The sequence below is a fragment of the Rosa rugosa genome, chromosome 2, assembly GCF_958449725.1.
Source record: "Rosa rugosa chromosome 2, drRosRugo1.1, whole genome shotgun sequence".
Taxonomy (NCBI): domain Eukaryota; kingdom Viridiplantae; phylum Streptophyta; class Magnoliopsida; order Rosales; family Rosaceae; genus Rosa; species Rosa rugosa.
In genome coordinates, this window is record NC_084821.1 from 21,558,970 (window position 1) to 21,580,289 (window position 21,320).

Sequence of the window (21,320 nt, forward strand, 5' to 3'; positions counted from 1 at the left end):
AGAATATAAGTTCTCATTTGCTGCAGAAGTGGTGACGCGTGAGTGAGATGAATGCGGATGTTATGCAGTCAACAACTGGGTACGTATGTTCGTTAATAAGATATTGACACTGATAATTCTAGGTTTCGTATTTATCCTCAAGTTGAGAGTACGTCCTACTGTGTTCGAGGCCAATATGGCCGGGTCTTCGTAAACTAGCTCATTATGCTTAATAGATTTTTTTAAGTGTTGTAATTTCTTAGTTCAATGGCCCTAGATTTTAGCCAATTAATCCACAAATACTAACATCGTAGAGGTGAGATTACGGGTTTAAATCTCACTGACATCATAAAGAAGTGAGGTGATGAGGATTAAAAATAATAATTAACTCATTCATGATACGTGGAAGATGAAGAAGATTTACATTTAGATAGAGCATAAGAGAGTACCATGCACACTTCAGTCTATACAAATACATTTTCAATTTTCTAGCTCTTACAATGTCGAAACTCGAAAGTCCTCTTTTTTTTTTGAGGAGAAAAAGAAAATTACAGAGAAAAGCCCCTCGGGCAACCAAAGCTAAACTTGTCCCAATAAAGGGCAAGGAGAGCCGAAACAGGGAGACACTTCAACCAAACTCGAAAGTCCTTACTCTTTTGAAGAGTATAAAGTTCTTATGTATGTATAGATTCTTTATTTGACTCTCACGATCAAGTCAAAAGCAACAATTTAACACCAAGGATAAGCAATCCAGTAGCTTTACCAACGGAGAGAAGATTATGCAACAGCCACCACAAGATTGCGTTTGGTGTGCTTTTCTGATCTTTGGATCCTTTGATTCGCTTTCTAGTTCTCTCAATTGCACTCCTTTAACAGAATCAAAAACCAAGTAAATAATATTCATTAGAGACTGATCATGTCGAAAAAATTAGTATGTTTCTTTTGAGAGACTAACTATTAATTTGAAAACATCGATTCCTAAACTTTCCTTGAGCAACAGTGCAAGCGAAAAAGAAAAGCATCTCCTCTCTCTGTGTGTGTTTTTTTTTTTTTTTTTTGGTGGAGAACCAACCAAAAGCAGAAAAAGAAGAATAGGTTACTTTTGTTATTAGAAATTCAGTGTAGCACAAAAAATGGTTATTCTTCAGTCTTCACCCCTAAAACCAATAGCTGATTAGCTGTACTGGTCCGATGAGTTTACTTTCGAAAGTGGAACATTATCTGTGTGACTGTGTCGGAGGTCTAGCTATATTGAAAATGAAAAATTCTAAAGTAAAAATACCCGAGCTTCTAGAATAGTCAGGTTCACACAACGAACAATTGTTTCCTCCAATTGATCTTGTTGTTCCATAATAACCCCCTGCATATGCTCAACCGCCGAAAAAGAAATCAATTATTTTTGAACTGTAGATTAAACAAAACAAACAAAAAAATCACATTGAACCATATGATTGACGTTCAGAGTTCTTTAACTGTTTGACAAAATAAAAGAAAACAAAATCTTAACAATTAAATGTCTAAAGCATCATATGCTCTAAAACAAGATATAAATTTAGTAACATGGAGTTTGAAAATATAGTTAGCAGTGACTTGCATGATACTAACATTTGTGATATCTCTTGAAAAGGAAAATTTCCCAGAAAAATGTTTTTAATGTTCAATTTAATTATTGTTCCAAATAAATTTAGATTTATTTAAATAAAAAAGTTTCTTAACTTTAGTAAATCTATATTTAACTTTTGATTTAACGGTCCAATGTTCAATTTAACTTTCAAAGACCTGTCCACATTTTTTAGAGTGAAAAATAGGCGCAATTTGACGAAAACGCCCTGCAGAATAGAGTGACATGTATTTATCGTGCAGATGATCGTTTTCAACTGAAAAATATCACTTCAAGCATCATTTGGCAGTGATAATTAACCCTAGATATAAGTACCTGGTGAACCTTGAAACAATTCCTGAAGCTGGGAAGGAGATCCCCGGATATGGATCAACACATCCATCTGGTTTTTATCGACACTCCCGACCCTCCACTCCTGCTCGCCTCGGTTCGATCTCTGCTGTGTTAATCCAAGAAAAACAGATAATCCATTAATCGTCACTCATCATTAGCACATATAGACAGAAATTAAGAGTAAAACATAGGGATCGGTCCATCGACCCGTCATCGGTGAGTGGGTTGGTGGACTTACATAAGCCATTATCGGTTTTGGCTGGCTCATTAGTTTCCTTACGATCAGAGACCGATTCACTTATGATTTCTTATTCCGACAATACTGCGTACTATATATATGCAATGCAGCTTGGGAAAGCTATGCTTCAGAACTGGATTGGTAATTCACTGGAAATTTAGCTGAAATATATTATATGAAGTGCAGGGGATCAATACAGTATTTAAGCATTTCTGTTGCTTGCCATCCATGCATCTCAGATAGGGATACTTTGAACTGCCACAATAATAGATATCTCCGGGTGTTAGGTATTTGTTGTTGGATGAGGGAGATTGAGCATTATTCTAACAGCCTCAACTTGTATTTTCTAGGAAAATGGTAATTAAGAATCAATATTGATTGTCTTATATGAAGAAAATTGAGCATTATTCTAACAGCCAAGAAATTTCCCATATACTGGGATCGAGATTGTATATGGCGATTGTATTCTGTCGTTATGTGTAGGTCATGAATGACAAGCTTGTTACTAACTAATATTACATGCAAGTCCCACTTTAGTTACAAATTATCACTAATAATTTCTGTTCTTCAAATCTTTGTATGTTTGTATGTGAACTTAACTTGACTTGACTAAATCAATCATCTATGTCCTTGGTTAAGAACATCCTTACCTAAGCTTAGGTACGGATTTCCAGTTTTTAGTCATTTTTCGATCACATATTTACATCTTAACCGTTCTGTTTTTAGCTCTTAATGTATTCATCTCTGCAAAATTTCAGCCAAATTGATGATCGTTAAGACATTCAAAACTGCAATTTACAACAATGAAAATGAACTGTTCCGGTTCGACAGATTTGGTTCGTTCGTATAAATTGCAGTTTTGGATGCCTTAATGATCATCAATTTGGCTGAAAATTTTCATAAGTGATCTATACATTATGACCTAAAAACTGAACGGTTAAGATGTGAATATGTGATTGAAAAGTGGCCAAAAACTGGAAACCCGTTCCATAAGCTTAGATAAGGATATCCTTACCTGAGACAAATCTATTATAATATTATAATTGCCTTTAGTATCTTTGTAGAAATGAAAACAAATCAATAATTGGGGAAGGATCAGGGAGGGAGGATTTTTTTTTTTTCGTCCCCCACCCATTTCTGCCGACCTTTTTGCCATATATTTTGGGGTTGCTAAGATGAAAAGCTAAATAAAACTTCAAACTATAACATGAACATACCAATTTTGTAATTACATTTTTGTTTATGCTAATTAGTAGTGCAAGAGAAGGAGAAATCAATCAAAGTCCAACTATAGAAGACGAGAAGTGAAACAATGGATATGGGCAAAAAACTTAAAATGCAGGCAGGAAGGATTTTTCTTTTTTATTCATTTAACTTCTCTTCATACTTGACTTTCAAGAAAGATACTACCTAGGACGTCATTGCACGTAACTATAGTCTATGTATGTGGTGGAACTTGCTATTCAATTTTCAGATATAGATAGGATTGGCCCGGGACTCAGTCAACGGATATAGATACTTAGATAGTTCATGCATTCATATGTGGATTGTGGATTTGTGGATGATACTTTTTCATCATGTATATATGATCATAGACGAGTCAAGGTGAAGAAATTTCTTGATTCACCAGATGCTTTATATACAGTTTTCAAGAATTAATTTTTATTTACAAGAAAAAAATTCACATTTTTATCTCTTATAAAATCAAAATTAAGTCGTCACTACTAGTAAAACAGCTAGTAGACACTGATTTCAATCCGTATGTGTAACTCCCATTACCCACTGAAATCTGTGTGTGACGGTCATTGATTAAATTTCTGTCTCATTTGAGGGGGGTGGCCATTGGCTTGCGTACACAAAAAAGGGTCAGTGTGAGTTATTTAGAAGGGACCAACCAACATCTCATTTGCTGTATATCCAGTAGGAACATCAGTGTGAAATGGAAATATTGCACAAATCAGTGTGAACCTAATACAATTTTTAATGGAAAATTACTGGTCCCCCCTTTAACTTTTGGTGTGTCGACAGTTCAGTCCCTGTTATTCCAATTTTAACAGATAACTCCCCAAACATTCAAATTTCACACAATTTGATCCAAATTTACCATTTTACCCCTCACTTATTTTTTTTTTGTTTTTTTTTTATTCTTCTCTCTCTCTCTCTCTCTTTTATACATATGTATATATATGTGTGTGTGTGTATGTATATATATTTTTTATTCTTCTCTTTCTTTATATATATATATATATATATATATATATATATATATATATATATATATAGATATAGATATAGATATAGATATATATGTATATGTATATAGATATAGATATAGATATAGATATAGATATATATGTATATGTATATAGATATGTATATGTGTATACATATATATCTATATGTAGATATATATATATATATATATATATGTATATGTATGTATACATATATATCTAATGTGTTTATGTATTTGGTAAGTCTATATACTATGTTTATGTTTCATATTATAAAAAAAATTCACAACTTTTATATATCTAATGTGTGTGTGTGTGTGTATATATATGTATATGTATATGTATATGTAGATGTAGATATATAAATATATGTATAATTTTATACATATGTGTGTGTATATATATAATGTATATGTGTGTGTGTATATATATATATATGTATGTATGTATGTATGTATGTATGTATATGTAGATATATGTATATATGTGTGTGTATATATTAGATATATAAAAAAGAAGAAGTGAGGGGTAAAATAGTCATTTTGGACCAAATTGTGTGAAATTTGAATGTGTGGGGAGTTATCTGTTAAAATTGGAATAGCAGGGACTGAACTGTCGAATCCTAAAAAGTTAAAGGGGAGACCAGTAATTTCCCCAATTTTTAATTTAGTGTAAAAGTAAAATGACAATTGGAATCGGTCTACTCATTTCATTTCATAACCCCTTTATATAGGGAGAGAATTACAATGGAAAGAACAATTACAATGATGACATTAACTACTGATTGGTCCGTAATCCATGCTGATTGATGGTAATTGCTAATTGCTTGATTCCCTCTCCGTCAATCACTTTGACGAAGGCACATAATGTGTTTTTCCTTTAACACTCCCCCTTGTGCCAAGTCAAAGATGAAATGGTGCATGAGTTGTTGCCTCACTAAAAACCTTGCCAAGTAACAATAAAAACCCTGTGGGACAAAAAATACACCTTGGTCGAAGGAAAAGAGCACAACGCACCTTTTACATTTGAGTATGACATGTGTGTGTTAGACTCCCCCTGACGTCTACACCTCCCCCTGATACTTACATTAATCAAGGGAGCTTGGAAAGTCTTCGCATTCCTATGCTTTTCACATGTTTCTCAAATGTGTCCTTAGGCAGTGATTTGGTGAACAAATCTGCCACATTTTCCTCAAACCTTACTTGATTCACTTGAATCTTGAGGAGGACATGTTGTTGCTGATTGTAGAAAAACTTTGGCGATATGTGTTTTGTATTATCACCCTTGATATATCCTAGTTTCATCTGTTCGATGCAAACTGCATTATCTTCATAAATGCAAGTAGGCTCTTCAGTGGTAGAACTCAAACCACTAGTCCCTCGAATATGTGTGATGATAGCTCTTAACCATACACACTCACGAACCCCCTCATGTAGAGCAATGATCTCTAAGTGGTTCGAGGAGGTAGCCACAACAGTTTGCTTGGTTGATCTCCAAGATATCGCCGTGTTCCCAATGGTAAATACATAACCAGTTTGGGAACGATCTTTATGTGGGTCAGAGAGGTCCCCAGTATCAGCAAAACCAACCAAAACGTTATTTGGCGTTTTGGTGTAGTGAGTGGCGCTTTAGCCATCAACATTTCCTTTAGGGATTGCAGTTCCATCTGCGGTCCCTCTTGTCTCTCTGTAGGGAAAGAACAGTCCCAAGTCAATGGTTCCTTTTAGGTATCGAAAAATGTTCTTGATACCATTCCAATGACGCTGCGTTGGAGCTTAGCTAAATCTAGCTAACAAGTTCACTGAGAATGCAATGTCTAGTCGAGTACATTAGGCTAGGTACAATAATGCGCCTATTGCACTTAGATAGGGAATTTCAGCTCCCAACACCTCTTCGTCATCTCCCTTTGGACGAAATGGATCTTTCCTTGCATCCAAGCTTTGACCGATCATGGGAGTGCTAGCAGGATGCGCTTTGTCCACGTTATATCGCCTGACTTTTGGACATACGCAGACTGGTGGATTAGTATTCCACAAACTCGGTGTTCTAGTTCAAGGCCTAGATAGAATCGAGTTTTCCCAAGATCCTTCATCTCAAATTCGGATTTCAAGTAGCTCGCGGTTTCTCTTATTTCATCAAGAGTACCTATTATGTTCATATCATCGACATATACAGCTACAATTGCAAATGCGGAACTTGTTTTCTTTATGAATACGCAGGGGCATACTTCATCGTTCTTATATCCCTTCCCAATCAAGTAGTTACTTAGACGGGTATACCACGTCCGTCCGGATTGTTTCAATCCGTAAAGTGAGCGTTTCAACTTAATTGCAAACGCACTCTGTGGTTTAGAGTCACTTGACTTGGGTAATGTAAGGCCATCAGGCACTTTCATATATATCTCTGAATCTAGATCCTCATAGAGATATGCAATAACCACATCCATGAGCTGCATTTCCAGTCCTCCGAAAACTACCAAGCTAACTAAGTAGCGGAACGTTATAACGTCCATTACGGGAGAGTATGTCTCCTCGTAGTCAATTCCAGGGCGTTGTGAGAAACCTTGCGCCACAAGGCGAGCCTTGTACCTCAGGACTTCATTCTTCTCATTATGCTTTCTGATAAAGACCCATTTATGTCCTACAAGCTTTACACTTGGTGGGGTTAGCACTACCGGACCAAATACCTGTCTCTTTGTCAGAGAATCTAATTATGCCTGGATTGTTTCTTTCCATTTAGGTCAATCTGCTCTTTGTTGACATTTTGCAACAGAGCGCGGTTCAATATCATCGTGCTCTATGATTCCTTGAGCAATAGTACATATCATCAATGTGTATGGAAGATCTTTCTATCAACTCATACGCACTCTCATAATCCTTTGAGATTTCTTTGTTCTCTGGAATCATTTTAAACATCGGAGCGTCCTCCAGTATTGATTCATGGACATAACTATAATCAGAGATAATCTCATGAGAGGGATTCTATACATTGATGATTGGTTTGTGCCTTACTCGCCCTCTTCTTCCTTGGGTGAGTGTCAATCGAACCAAGTGGCCTCCCCCTCTTCTTTGGGGAGCCACGGCCTCAACCACACCTCCACTAAGTGTGGTTATAGTGCCTCTATCTGCGGCACCGTGCCCCTTGTTGGGGACTTCTAACCTTGCAGACACATTTGCAGCTGGTATATGTGATCTCGTCACTTTTGCGATATCAGTAAACGCATCAGGCATCGAATCTGCTACGTTCTGAATATCAATTATTCTTTTCACTTTACTTTCACTTTGTGAAGTGCCGAGATCAAAATGAGACAGAGTAGGGACAAACCACGACAATTCCTGTCGTTCCCTTGGAAAATCCTTTTTCCTATCTCCCCCTAACGACGGGAAGACTGTCTCATCAAAGTGACAATCCGCAAATCTAGCGGTAAAGAGATCGTCTGTCAAGGGTTCCAAATAGCGGATAATTGTTGGGGATTCGTATCCAACATAAATACTTAATTGTCTCTGAGGACCCATTTTGGTGCGCTGTGGGGGCGCAATAGGCACATAGACTGCGTAACCAAATATGCGTAAGTGTGAAATGTCAGGCTCATATCCAGTTACCAACTGGTACGCAGAAAATGGTTGGCTAGCAGTGGGTCTGAAACGAATAAGTAAAGCTGCGTGCAATATTGCATAACCCCAGACAGATATGGGCAGGTTGGTGCGCATAACCAATGCCCTAGCCACCATCTGTAGCTTTTTGATGGTGGCTTCTGCGAGACCGTTTTGTGTATGCACATGGGGTACAGGATGCTCTACATCGATCCCAATAGACATGCAATATGCATCAAATGCTTTTGATGTAAACTCTCCAGCGTTTATCAAGCCTTATAGACTTGATAGGGTGATCAGGGTGGTGAGCCCTTAAACGTATAATATGTGCTAGGAGTTTTGCAGCATTTCTTGTGGACAATAAAACGACATGTGACCAGTGTGTGGAAGCATCCACCAGAACCATAAAGTACTTGAATGGTCCGCATTCTGGATGGATAGGTCCACAGATATGTCCTTGTATCATTTGTAAGAATGGAATGTTTTGTTTTGTATCTTTAGCATAGGAAGGTCTCGATACTGTTTTTTGCTAAAGAGCAGGCTTTGCAATATGAGTGATGTGCCTTTGAAATAGTCACTGAGGCATAATGGGAGGGAGGTAGTGCTTCTGGTGCTTCAGAAGGCAATGACTGCATTTGAGCAATACTAGAACCGACACCTTGCAGTGTGACGGATTGTTGTCCCATTTTATTTTTCACTCGAAAGAAGGGATGTCCATATGAGTTCGTTAAATTACGGATCATCATGTCATTACCGGGGTGCCCTAGATGGTCATGCCAAAGCCTGTATGAGTCAGTGTCCCACATTTCATTATTGGTGACAGCATAGGATTCAATAATCCGAATCGTAGTGAGGTACAGTCCACTAGATTGACTCATAAGTTTCTCTAAAATGCGCTTCCTTCCACATTCATTAGAGGTAATATAAAAGTATTCAGTTCCATTCTCACAGTTTGTTTTTACATGATAATCATTGGCACGAATATCTTTGAAACTTTAACAAGGTTCGATTAGCTCTTGGTGCATATAGAGCGTCTATGACTTTAAATATATCTCATATTCTTTAGAGTATTTCTATTTTAGTAGAATGATAATCTTTTCATTCTAATAATTTTTTCTCTAGACGTATTGCTTTACATCTTTATAGTGCAATTTCGAATCATGTAAATATGTGTAGTAAATAAATTTGAATAAATTCAGTGCTTCAGAATAAAATTTAAAATTTATTAATAAGCCAACGATAATCAAATCAAGGTCTTTGTTCAGAAATCTAATTCATCAAACCATTCTTTAAGACCAAATAATAGTCTAATTAAAAATGAGGCATTATTCCTTCACAACTGTCTTTGGAAAATAGATAAAGCAGGTCAGTCAAAAACTAGTGCATCCATTGACTAAGCAAGTTCCTTGTTGCCATTGAGGTCTGCAATTATGAGGTTGACATCTGGGTCATGGCCTCCTTCTTCCATATAGTGAGTTTCTTGTTCTTTAGACTCCCTATATCTCTTGTAAGTGGCTGCAACTATGTTGCTTGCTTGGCAGTTCTTGTACCAATGTCCAATGACTCCACACCTATAGCATGGTTCATTGTCAACTTTATCCTATTTGACTGAAGGGCTCTTAGGTGCCTTTTGCACCTTGTTTCCATCACCTCCACGTCCCTTTCCACGTGGTGTATTGTTGCCACGTGGGTAGGGATCAACACGTCCAAACCCCTTTGCATTAGAGTTCTTTCCACCTTTTATTTTTCCATAATTAGCCTCGGGAATTTTCTTTGTCCCAGTGAGCCTGGTATTGTTGTTCAAGAGAACCTCATTTTGCCTCTCAGCCACTTGCAGTAGGTTGATCAGCTTATTGAAGGTTGTGATTCTTTTGTTGTCATACTCCGGCCTATACTGGTTCGCTAGTATAAGTGCTGAAGTGGGAAAAGTGGAAAGAGTCTTCTGGATCATATCATCTTCTGTGAGTTCCTTTCCACATAAATTGAGGCGTGCCTTTAGGCGCAACATGTCCTTGTTGAAGTCATTGACCCTTTTGTAGTCAAGTATATAATATATTATTTCATAAATAATATATAACAATATATATAGATATATATGGCATGCTCAAAAATCAAATATATAATCATGGCCTAAAGATAATTATATAAAGCATAAATGACAAAGCATGCTTAAAATGATTAATATAATCTAACTAAACATGCTCAAAAATTTTATAATAAAATCATATATAATAAAATCTAAAGCATGCTTAAAAATAGAAAGGATAAATTAAATTCACATGCTTGGTTAAAAAAATAAAATAAAGAAAACATACTTGATTTCGAGAAAATAAAACAATCCTAGCGCACGCGCGTGCTGATGCAGGCGTGCATAGCGATGTTTTTGGACTTGAGAAAAACTGGGCCGCTTCCTCTCTCTTTTTAGCAATGGGCCACAGTGCCTTGTTGTTTTTTTCTTTTTATTTTTTGGGCTGTAGGGCCTGTTTCCTTTTTTTCTTTCAGGCCGCAGGGCCTGTTTCTTTTTTTTTTTTCTGGGCCTCAGGCCAGCTTCTTCTTTTTTTTTTTTGACAATTGGGCCGGCTCTTTTCTTTGGGCCGGGTCAGCTCTTTTTTGTTTTTTTTGTTTTAAATCTTTTTCTCTTTTGTTTTTTCTTTCGCGTCTTCCTCCTTCTGCTCTTCTTCTTTCTCCGTCTGGTTTGCAGGTGGGTGTAGTGCCTCAATCTGGGTCGTCGAACCAGGTTGGTCCGGGACTTGTTCAGCAAATCTGATCGTCGGAGGTCTGGGTACGGTGGCTATTGCTTTTGAGTCTCCGAAATCTCGTTCGTCGTTCTTCGACGAGTTTGGATAGGAAATGGACCGGAGATCGTCGGGTTTGGGTCGAAAAAGCCTACTGGTGGGAGTGTGAGGAGCAGGTGCAGGTCTGGTCACCGAAGTCTGGTGCTGCAGGGATTGGTGCTGGGATCGACGCAGGAAGGTCGGGTGGGCAGGGGCGGGTTTGCGGGCTGGGTTGCTGCAGCAGCGATGGGTGGAGGCGGGTAGGCCGCTGGCGCGGGGATGTTGCTGTCGCCGGATCGAGATGGAGGCCGGTGATGTAGGCTAGGAGTACGAGGGGGGGCCGCGCAGGCGGGTGGTAGCCTGCTGTGCTAGCAAGGGTGGCCGGTGGTGTACTGTTGTGGGGTTGACGAAGGCCGAAGGCCGATCAGGAATTTTTTTTTTTTTTTTTTTTTGGAATTGGTGGCGGCACAGAAGAAGAACAAGTTCTTTTTCTTCAACTGGAGAAAAAAGAGAAACTTGAAAACTAGGTTTTTTTCTTGGCTATTTGCTCTAAGCGTGCTGATAACGTGTAAAAGTAAAATGACAATTGGAATCGGTCTACTCATTTCATTTCATAACCCCTTTATATAGGGAGAGAATTACAATGGAAAGAACAATTAAAATGATGACATTAACTACTGATTGGTCCGTAATCCATGTTGATTGATGGTAATTGCTAATTGCTTGATTCCCTATCTGTCAATCACTTTGACGAAGGTACATAATGTGTTTTTCCTTTAACATTTAGTAAATTTTAGGAATTATGATATTCAATTCTAATTAAAATATCTTTATATGTAGCAAAAATTCTCAATTTATTGAAAAATAAAAGTGATATACGAAAGAGGCTTGTCCCCAACAAAAACATAGATCCCGATCCAATACCCAGAAGAATAGAGGGATCAAACAAAAGAACAAAATGTAGTATACAGATTAAACCTCTGCAATAAGTAGAACTTATTGACAACATAAGAAAACTAAACAACAAAACACCAAAAAAGAAAGAAAGATAGATTGCAGCCCAGATCCAACTTCAAAACGTCGCGAAAAATGCCAATCCAAGCATCACTATCCCAGCCACCCAACAGATCTGACCAGATCCAGCCTAACATAGACAGGATCTCCAACAAAACAGCGATCAGAGATGTGAATCAACCAAAAACATACACCGACGATATCATCAACCACCCCGATGGGAGCACCAACGTCATCTCCTTTCCGATCCACCAAAACTGATCTAGCAACACGATCCACCTTCAATGTTTGGGGCTGCTTCTTCTTGATCTATCCGCGCAAGGGTGGAAGCTTGGGATTTTCTCTATACACGTTCCACAGAGACTAATCTGAATGGTTGTTTCATTAGAAGGAGATGAGACTGAGATTGGGATATTTGCGTATTTGAAATAGGCTTGGGAAACGAGAGAGATATCGAAACTTGACTCTAATTAAAGACCATACCAGTATGGGTAGAGAGAGAGAGAGAGTAGATAAAGTTTATTTTTCAGTTTCGTAAGGCAAGAAAGAGATGTGTGTATAGCAGTGATACGCTAAAAGCAAGTGCGCAATTTAACCCTGCAAAATGTAGTTGTCAGTGTAGAATAAGTAGGGATCGTTTAAGCCAGAGATTGAAGGTACACTTGTAATTGTAAAAACAAATAAAGAATTAATAAAAGTATAAAATATTATTTACAAAAATAAAACAAAGAATATAAATATATACAAGTAAACACCAATAAGGGGGGTTTAGGTTTTTAAACTAAAAATTAAAAGAAACAAAAATAAAAATGTAAAATACATATGCAAGGGTGGAACGCAAGGAACAAAGATCAAAACCACATCTATATGCAAGAAATCCGATTACAATTCCTATAGTTGATTTTCTATGTCATGAAAAAGAAGTTGACCATGTGAAACGTTAATAAGCAAACGATTTCTCATATTTTACTTTCCTTCAATATTTAATCTAAGTGAAAGCACCTAAATTAAACCTATTGAACATGCAATCATAGTCTAGAAAGCTAGCTAATCAAGAACACATTCAACGCATGAAGAACAAAGAAAGGATGTCAACCAAAGTGCACAACCTAGTATGAGAAAGTTCATCTATTTGCAATCCTCCTTAATTGATTTCGACTTTTGTCCAAAGCCTTTACTACTTATAATTTAGGGTCACAAAACTCTTAGGTGAATTGTTAACCTAAATCTAGCTCCAATTACGTGTATATATCCTAAGTTGGCCACCAAAGAACACATACATATAAAAGTTTTCAATAATCCAAAATCAATCAAGCAATCTCACATAAGCAACATAAAAATCAACATAAAGAAATCACAATTTTATTTCAAAACATAGAGACGAGCTTTAAACTTTGCCCTTAATGTCATGTTAACTAGAATTCATAACTCAACGAATCAAACAAATGAAATAAAAGAAAAAGGATGAAATACACCGTGAAAGATGAATGACAAAACATTGAGACGAAGAACTTGAAGATCCTTGAAAGCAAGCAATCTTCTAGGGACGACACAAGGGTGGATGGCGGCTAGGATCTTGATGTATTGCATGACTTCTTCTCCTCCTTGGTTGAGACGCAGAGCTTTTGAAGACTAGAGAATGAAGATAATTTTTCTGTGTTTAGAATTGTGGGAGAAGTGGTGTGTGAAAAACATCCAAGAGTGGAGGTATATATAGGGGACGTGAACTTGGTCTCTAAGGCTTCATGAATCTTCTTTTAATTTCCCAAAAATTATCTAGTCATGCCACACAGCTTCAACCAATCAAATAATGTCATGTCAACCCTGCTGCTTCATCCAACCAATCAGAGGCTTCCAAAATTAAGTGAATTAAGTCAAAAATTCTTCAAAAATATATTATTGCTGAATTTTCCAAGATTTTATCTGATTTTTCTATTAATTTTCGGCCAAAATACTCTTGAGTGAAGGTAGGAATGAATCTGGACTTGTTTCTCTTCATGACGTCATTATCCTCTAGATTCTTCCATATGTGACGCCATCCTCTTGATTCTCTTCCCAATTTTACGGCAAAAAGGATTTTATTTTCCAAAAATCACTCTTTTCACTTCCAAAGACCCATAAATCAATTGGGCTTCTTCTTTTTGCTGAATTTCTCATTTAATCTAGAAGGATCTTGGGCTTTCTTGAGTCTTCTTCAAGTCATGTGGTCTCCTAGTGCCTTCAGGACTCCTCACTTTTCTCCATTTGTCTTCATTTTTCGGACCATGCTTCCTAGTTGGCTCAGGAGTCTTGCTTTGACAAAGTTTCCTACTTTGAACAGGATTTCCTGGCTGGACCAGGAAAACTTTATTTATTTGTTTCAGCTCATTTTCACAGCCATTGTGCCTTGCCTTAGCCATTTCCAACATTTTCTAGCTTCTCTTTCTCCTTTAAGCTCATTTCAACTCCATTTGCTCCATGGGACCTAAAAATAGAAACTTTTATTAAAATTACTAAAAATAGAAACTTTCCTAAAAAAGAAGGATTTATTTAAGGAAATAACTAAGTAAATATAAGGGAATAACATTTAAAACGTCGCATTAAAATGCTCCTATCAAGCAGAAGGGATAGAGAGAGATCAAAGTTTTTCAATTTTAAAAGGCAATAAAGAGAAGAATGCAGTTTTCACGTACATCTGTATGTGTATCTAGTTAATTTTTTTAGTTAAATCAAGTTCATTACAAATTCTGTGAGTATTTATTTACTCATACTGATTTCTGTGAGTATTCTGTTAGCAATTGTTATTCACATATTCTGTTTTGAAATTCGTTCTAATAAATCTTTTAATTTTGAGGAAAGAAATAAAAATTACTGAGTATAAAATTGTTTAATAAATTATATGTTTGTTATTACACACGGATATCTGTGTGTAAAAACTTTGTTACAGATATCTATGAGTATAAAGTTATTTAATAAATTATATTTTTGCTATTATGCATGAATATCTGTGTGTAAAAATTTTGTTACAGATGTCTGTAAGAATAAAGTTATTTAATAAATTATATTTTTTTAATTACACACAGATATCAGGGTGTAGAATATTTCTCACAGATGTCTATATCTATTAAATATTTGGGACACACGGACATCTGTGAAAAACATTATGTCACACAGATTTTAGTGACAATATTGTCAACATGTGCTCATGTAGGGTCCAGTAGATCATTTCATCACTGATATCTGTTGCTAGAAACTAAATCCCACAGATTTTGTATCAGTGTGAAAGTCAGTAGGTTTAAAATCAGTGTGCAATGGCATTTTAATTTGCTGGTGGTGCGTTATTGTAAGCAAATTATATTTGCTTATTGATGCAGTTGGAAAGTAACTCTAGGTTTATAAGCAATAAATCTAAAACAAGAATTCTGAAGTCTACCAGAGATAGTTGAAAAAACTCTCAATTTGATTGATAATATGATAAAAGATGCGTTCTGCAACCGTTTAAGATTACTTATATATGAAAAAGAAACTCTAGGTGACTAACAATGAAACCCTATATTCAAAAAAAAAAAAAAAAAAACAATGAAACCCTAAATCCCACGGGTTAAAACAAAACAAATCCAAATCCAAATCAAACTAGAAAACTAAAAATTATGAAAAATAGTAAATTGCAGTTCTGAGGCCCGAAAGGATCCCGAAAGCCTGAAAAACCAAGGTTCGAAAAATCGCTAGGCGCTAGTCGGGCGGTGGCTAAGCGACTAGTGCCCAGGCGCCTAGGCGGATTTGTATTTTTTAATTTTAATTTTAATTTTATATCATATATATATATATATATATATATATATATATATATATATATATATATATATATATATATATAAAGACTTAAAAGAGTTTCTCTTTACTAGAATTAATCATATGTAGTTGATCGGTGGGTGATTTTGCTAAGTCACCGTAGAACAGTAGGTTAAAAACTCAAAAAGGTGTATCAGAAGATAGACATGGGTTATCTTTCTTTTTTTTTTTTTTCAACAGTCAAAGTTCAATTCCTCTTTTTCTCTGTCCTCTATCGTTCTATCTACCTTCCCAGATCGAGAACTCTTCCTCCTCCTTGTCCTACCACACACCAAGCATTGATCTTTGAGAATTTTAGATCGATTAAACCTCGAGGTCAGTAAATGTTTTAGAGTTTCATCGAGATCTCAGATCTAAAGATGAATTCCATTTGCTTTGAAAATCATTGAGATCTCAGATCTAAATCCTTTGGGCGGTGAAGTTGTTCGACGGCTTAGGAGGAGAGGGTTTTGGACAAGGTCGAAGTGGAAGAGGAGAAGAAACGTCTTGTAGAGCCTCTGACAAAAACGCCCAAACCCACCCAGATGCACCGCCTTGATATTCCGCCCAGCCGCCCAGACGCTTAGGCGCCCGCCCAAAATCCAGCCGCCCAACACCACCGATTAGCCATTAGTCGAGTCGGAGGCTCACCTCCCAGCGCCTAGGCGCTGCCTAGGCGGTCTGGGCGGTCGAGTTTTAGAACATTTGAAAAAACCCACACATCGTGGCAAAGCAACGAGTTTTGTTCTTGGTGTCGTTCCCTTTCCGAAAAGGTATAGCAATCACAATTCTGGCACCAATGCCAGATTTGCAGCAAACCGGGTTTTCCTTTTTCATGGTACAACTGCTCTTCGATCTTTGTTGCCATCCGTTCTACAACACTTATGGAACAAGACATTGCCTAGAACTTATGTTCTGCATATACACTTGATATATATACACACATATATGTAATTAATCTAAGTTTAGACTATAATGTAGGCTGATGATATATTTCATTTTAAGACCAGCTTATCTGGTATTTGAATTCAAATCAAGTTGCAGTTGAAATTTGAAAGCATAGTTAAAATTTGATAAGCAGTTGAGAAATTGTAGCAGTTTCTTTATGGATGAAATTGATCTACAATATATATATAATATGTCAGATTGGTCCCTTCTGATGCACGAGATGTTCTTGCTTTAGTCCCATAAACTAAGAGAACATAAAGGTGAAATGAGGAGAAGGCTATCATGGACAACACAAATGCATCAAGTATGTTTTCTGAATTTAAAATTGGTGTTCATGCATTCTACAAATTTAGGATTGATATATTGCTCTCAATCCCACGTTTGAATACGCATTTTGTTAATTTGCAGTAATCTTCTATACACGATATGCTATAGTATAGGTTTAGTTAACATGTTTATGTTTCATTATGTCTATTATATCTAACAGTTACCCTAAAGAGTTGAAAGTTTTTTCTTCGGTAAATATAGCTTCTTGGTTTAACATAACCACTTGAAATCAATGTTTTCAAAGGAGTCGCCAAGGCGAGCCCTGGGCGTGCTCCGGTGTGAGGCAACCGGAAAAAGTCTCATTGGGTCAAACTCAGACATGCCGCTGGAAAAGCGGTTAACCAGGCAACGAAACATTGCTTTTTGCAGAGGCGGCGCCTCAGACAGGAGCTTGAGTTTTTTTATTTTATTTATTATTATTTTTTTATTTTATTTCCCGAAGCATGACGCCTTTTTCTTCTATGTCTCTTTAACCTTCCAGAACGCAGTTGGCATAAACCAAAAACAGAAAGAAGCGAAGCGCAGAGCTCATACCTTCGATCAGTCAAATTGATGGCTTAATCGATCTGGAAAGTGAGAATCTGTTGGTTATTTGGATTATTGATAAGAGTAGAAAAGAGGGGTCTGTTGGTGCGTTGCTTTGCTGGTGTGTCTATAAGGTACACATTGCAATCTCAATTCTTATTTCTTTTCTTTTTTGTATTCAAGTCTTGGTTTTGTCACACCCCGTCCCGAGAAAAAAGAATATTTCCTAGTTAGGGCGTGAAATAAAAAAAAAGGAAAAGAAAATAAATAAATAAATTCATTAAGAAGAATTTCAACCTTCATAAATTCATTAATTAATAATGGTTAAAACGACCTTCTAGAAAGAAAATAAAACCTTCTATATAAAAATTTAAGAAAATAAAGGTTACAAGCAACTTTTGAGTTCAACAAAATAATAATTGCATGGTTCCTTACAAAGTAAATCTCATTATTACAAAGAAAATTGAAAAGGGAGAAAAGTCTAGCACGTCCTGAAAATTACGAACAAAACCTAAAAAAGTAAAAATCACAAGTTTCTTTAGCTCAAGCCCATTGCACACAGAAAGTCAACGAGGGGTAACTTTACCTGCAAAAATAATAGTAACAAAGGGGTGAGCTACCACCGCTCAGTAAGGGAAAATCATCCTCACATACTCATGTCTCAATAATTTCTCAAGTAAAACAAGAAACGCACACAAGCACCAAGCAACACTCGTAACTCAAACTTCAATCCTTCATAACGAACCTCTACCCATTAAGCCTTCTTCATCCCAACCGTAACCCATTTTTCTAGTCATCTTGTCCTCCCCTCGATCTCCAGGTCCAAATCATCCAATCTGGAATCACTGACTATGCCTAAATCGATATCTCATCCCGAAATCACCGACTGCCAACATCCCATCTCGGAATCACTGGCATAGGTATAATCGATATTCCTTTCCTTTGACACACAGACTCGCCTGAACCCTGGTCCCTATGAGGTTCGGACTCAGCTACGCAAAATATTTTTACCCCAATACTTCCCCCACATCTCAACCAATATCAAAAGTTAACAAATATTTACTACTATTGTAGCACAAAAGAAAACAAGCCTTTTACGTCACCACCAAAATAAGTTCATTGCTATCCACAAAGTCAAGTTTATACCGCAGTCGATAAACAAGCATTACACAAACATCCATACCATAGCAAACACACGAGGATTCACAACAAAAATTAAAGAGACACTGAGTATATAATTATATTGGAATCAAAAACCCTTACCTCAGAAAATAAAAAAGTAAGCCTAGCCTTGTTGTTGCTCCACTCCAGTAGTCTCTCTTTTGTAGTTCGCGTCGTCCATTAAGGTGGCGCACAAAAGAAACTCCCTGATTTGTCTCGTTGAACAAAAGGAAAAGAAATAGAACTCTCTGAAACCCCCTTACTCTCGTTGAACAAAAGAAGAAAAAGAAAAGATAAAACTCTCCTTACAATCTATTTTTTTTTTTTTTTTTGAAACAATCTATTTTCGGATCCAGATTCTCTGCTATAATTTTAGTTGCTATGATCTGCTATAATTCGCATAAGGTGCTGCCACATCATCACAACTCAATCTAAGGGTTAAACATTAGTGTTCACATGAGTCTAGTTATGCCTCACATACACCAAATTCTATCACCTATCACCCTCCATTTTTTCTGTGCCTGAAACTGGAGAAAAAAAATTTCCAGGCATCCTCATATTATCTTTACCATAACTAATTGAAACCAGAGGAGGATCGAAGGAGATGATGGAGGTGCAGAGGCGGAGGAGAGTCTTGGGAGTGTTGCTCGTAGAGCTCATGTGGGTCGGAGAAGAACGAAACGACGAGGCAGAGCGTCGTTAGGAATTGATTTTGAGGGAACAACGGTAAATTAGGGTTGGGGAAAGGTGGGGCTTTGGGTGTAAAGGTTGAGGCTTTGGGGGTTGAAGAAGAGAGAGCGAGTCTACAACGAGTAAGAATGAGTTTTGGAGGGAATGGGTGGAGAGGTGGAAGAGATGGCATTTTGGAGAAGAAGATTATGAAGAAAGAGAGGCCTGATCAATCAACTTTCTTTATGGGTTTCAAATCCATAACTGAGACTTCTTCAATCTGGGAATTTTGTGCAGTGAGGAAAAGATAGAATCTTCAGTATCGTTCTACTCCTTTTGTGGAGTTTTGGATTTGATCTCTCTCTCTCTCTCTCTCCCTCTCTCTGACCTGATCCACTGTCTCTCTCTCTCATCTGATTGGGATTTTCCATTTCTATTTGGAAGATCGGAAAAGAAAATGCAAAATCAAAAACGAAATCAATATATAAACTTCAAATTTGTTTGTTTTCATTCTTTTGTTTTCTGGGTTTTGTTCCAACCTATTTCGTTGTCATTTCATAAGCTACCAACTTTCACAAAGCAATGGCAGATCCATCTCTCTCTGTCTCTAGTTACAGAGAAGGGGAGAGGGAAGGGAAGAAGGAGAAGAGGACACGATATGGTGCTTCAAGTCCACCAATGTGATTTTGTTAACTCTTTATCATTAGCCATTGGATTGGCTGATGCTGATGTAGCAGCCTAATAGCAAATTATAGCAGATCATAGCAAAAGGCAATTATAGTAGAGAAGCCGAATCCTCTATTTTCTTCTTTAAACCACTTCTAATGAAATGAAATTAAATTCCATAATTCCCTTCCCTAACTTTCCTCATCAACAAAAATTCTAATTCCCCAAATTCTCTTCTTTAACTTTCCTAATTAACATAAATTCTAAATTTAACTCCAATTTTTCCTCCCTTAACTTTCTGTAACAATATAAATTCTAGATTGAAAAATTCAACATTTCCTTTCTTACTTCTAATTAACATAAATACAACATAAATCCTAAAATACCAAATAAATTCTAAATCCCTAATAAATTCAAAGTTACTAAACTTACTAAAATGGTTCTATGCAATAACTCGTAATTAAACCTCCACAAGTCATAATAGAAAATTCCATGCATTAACTCTTAATTAAACTATCACAAAGTCATAATAAAATTCAAACCAAAGAATTCTCTTTCTAACATAATATTATTCGCAATAGAAAAAAATTAAAAAAATTAAAATAAAAAATTTAGGGACGAGTTATTACAGGTTTGATTGAGGATTCAAGTCCTGGTCGCATGCATCTCTATTTTGTATATGACAACTTTGTTTAGCTCTTTTCTTTTTTTCATATTCAAGTCTTGGTTTGTTTAGTTTTCATTGGAAAAGTTCTAGACTAAAGCTAGACGATACTAGTGATCACTTATGGGCAGCAGTACATTTTGTATGATGTAAATACCTTTGATTTGAATATTAATTCTTTCATGATTTCTTCGTTATTGTTGTGAAATGTATTTGGCACTTGGGGCCAGTGTCCAACGATGGTTTCCTTATAGCAGCATCTTGATTGTCCTTTTATAGTTTTACTGATAACAATAGCACTGCTTGTATTGAGCCAAATGTATCCCTTTTTTCTTTTTGTTCTTTTAAATTTGATCTGATAGCATGTTTGTATGTTTTCCTTATGAACATGTTTGTATGTTTTGATACTGCACAATCAATTGCTAACAGTATTTTTGTTGTTGTTTGTGTTTGATGTGGTTGGTAATTAGATTAGCCATGAGTGAGAAAAAGGAAGATGGAAGAGACAAAGCTTGCATGGAAGTATATTGATAACAATAGCACGGCATCTTGATTGTGCACAAACTGCATCTTGATTGTCCTTTTATAGTTTTACTGATAACAATAGCACTGCTTGTATTGAGCCAAATGTATCCCTTTTTTCTTTTTTGTTCTTTTAAATTTGATCTGATAGCATATTTGTATGTTTTCCTTATAAACATGTTTGTACGTTTTGCTACTGCACAATCAATTGCTGACAGTATTTTTGTTGCTGTTTGTGTTTG

General features: G+C 36.5%; 1 protein-coding gene across 3 annotated transcripts; it reads right to left on the bottom strand.

The window, feature by feature from the left end:
- Positions 1–398: 398 nt before the first annotated feature.
- LOC133729261 (uncharacterized) lies at positions 399–18,737 on the bottom strand. Of its 3 annotated transcripts, XM_062156758.1 has the most exons (4): positions 2,172–2,325; positions 1,916–2,036; positions 1,262–1,339; positions 399–846 (listed from the first exon to the last, which is right to left on the bottom strand). In XM_062156758.1, the coding sequence occupies exons 1-4, from the start codon at positions 2,199–2,201 to the stop codon at positions 695–697; spliced, it is 381 nt and encodes a 126-aa protein (XP_062012742.1). In that variant the 5' UTR covers positions 2,202–2,325; the 3' UTR covers positions 399–694. The 3 variants fall into 3 exon arrangements, 1 of the variants encoding a protein (XP_062012742.1); XR_009856321.1 differs by lacking the exons at positions 1,262–1,339; positions 2,172–2,325 and adding an exon at positions 18,660–18,737; XR_009856320.1 differs by lacking the exon at positions 1,262–1,339.
- Positions 18,738–21,320: the final 2,583 nt, after the last annotated feature.

Bases quoted from the DNA above. Each gene is read 5' to 3' on its own strand.
- LOC133729261 (XM_062156758.1), bottom strand. From the start codon at position 2,201: ATGAGCCAGCCAAAACCGATAATGGCTTAT. The intron at 2,037-2,171 runs GTAAGTCCACCA...TTAACACAGCAG, and splicing joins CAAAACCGATAATGGCTTAT to AGATCGAACCGAGGCGAGCA. The intron at 847-1,261 runs GTATTTTTACTT...ATTCTGTTAAAG, and splicing joins TGACTATTCTAGAAGCTCGG to GAGTGCAATTGAGAGAACTA.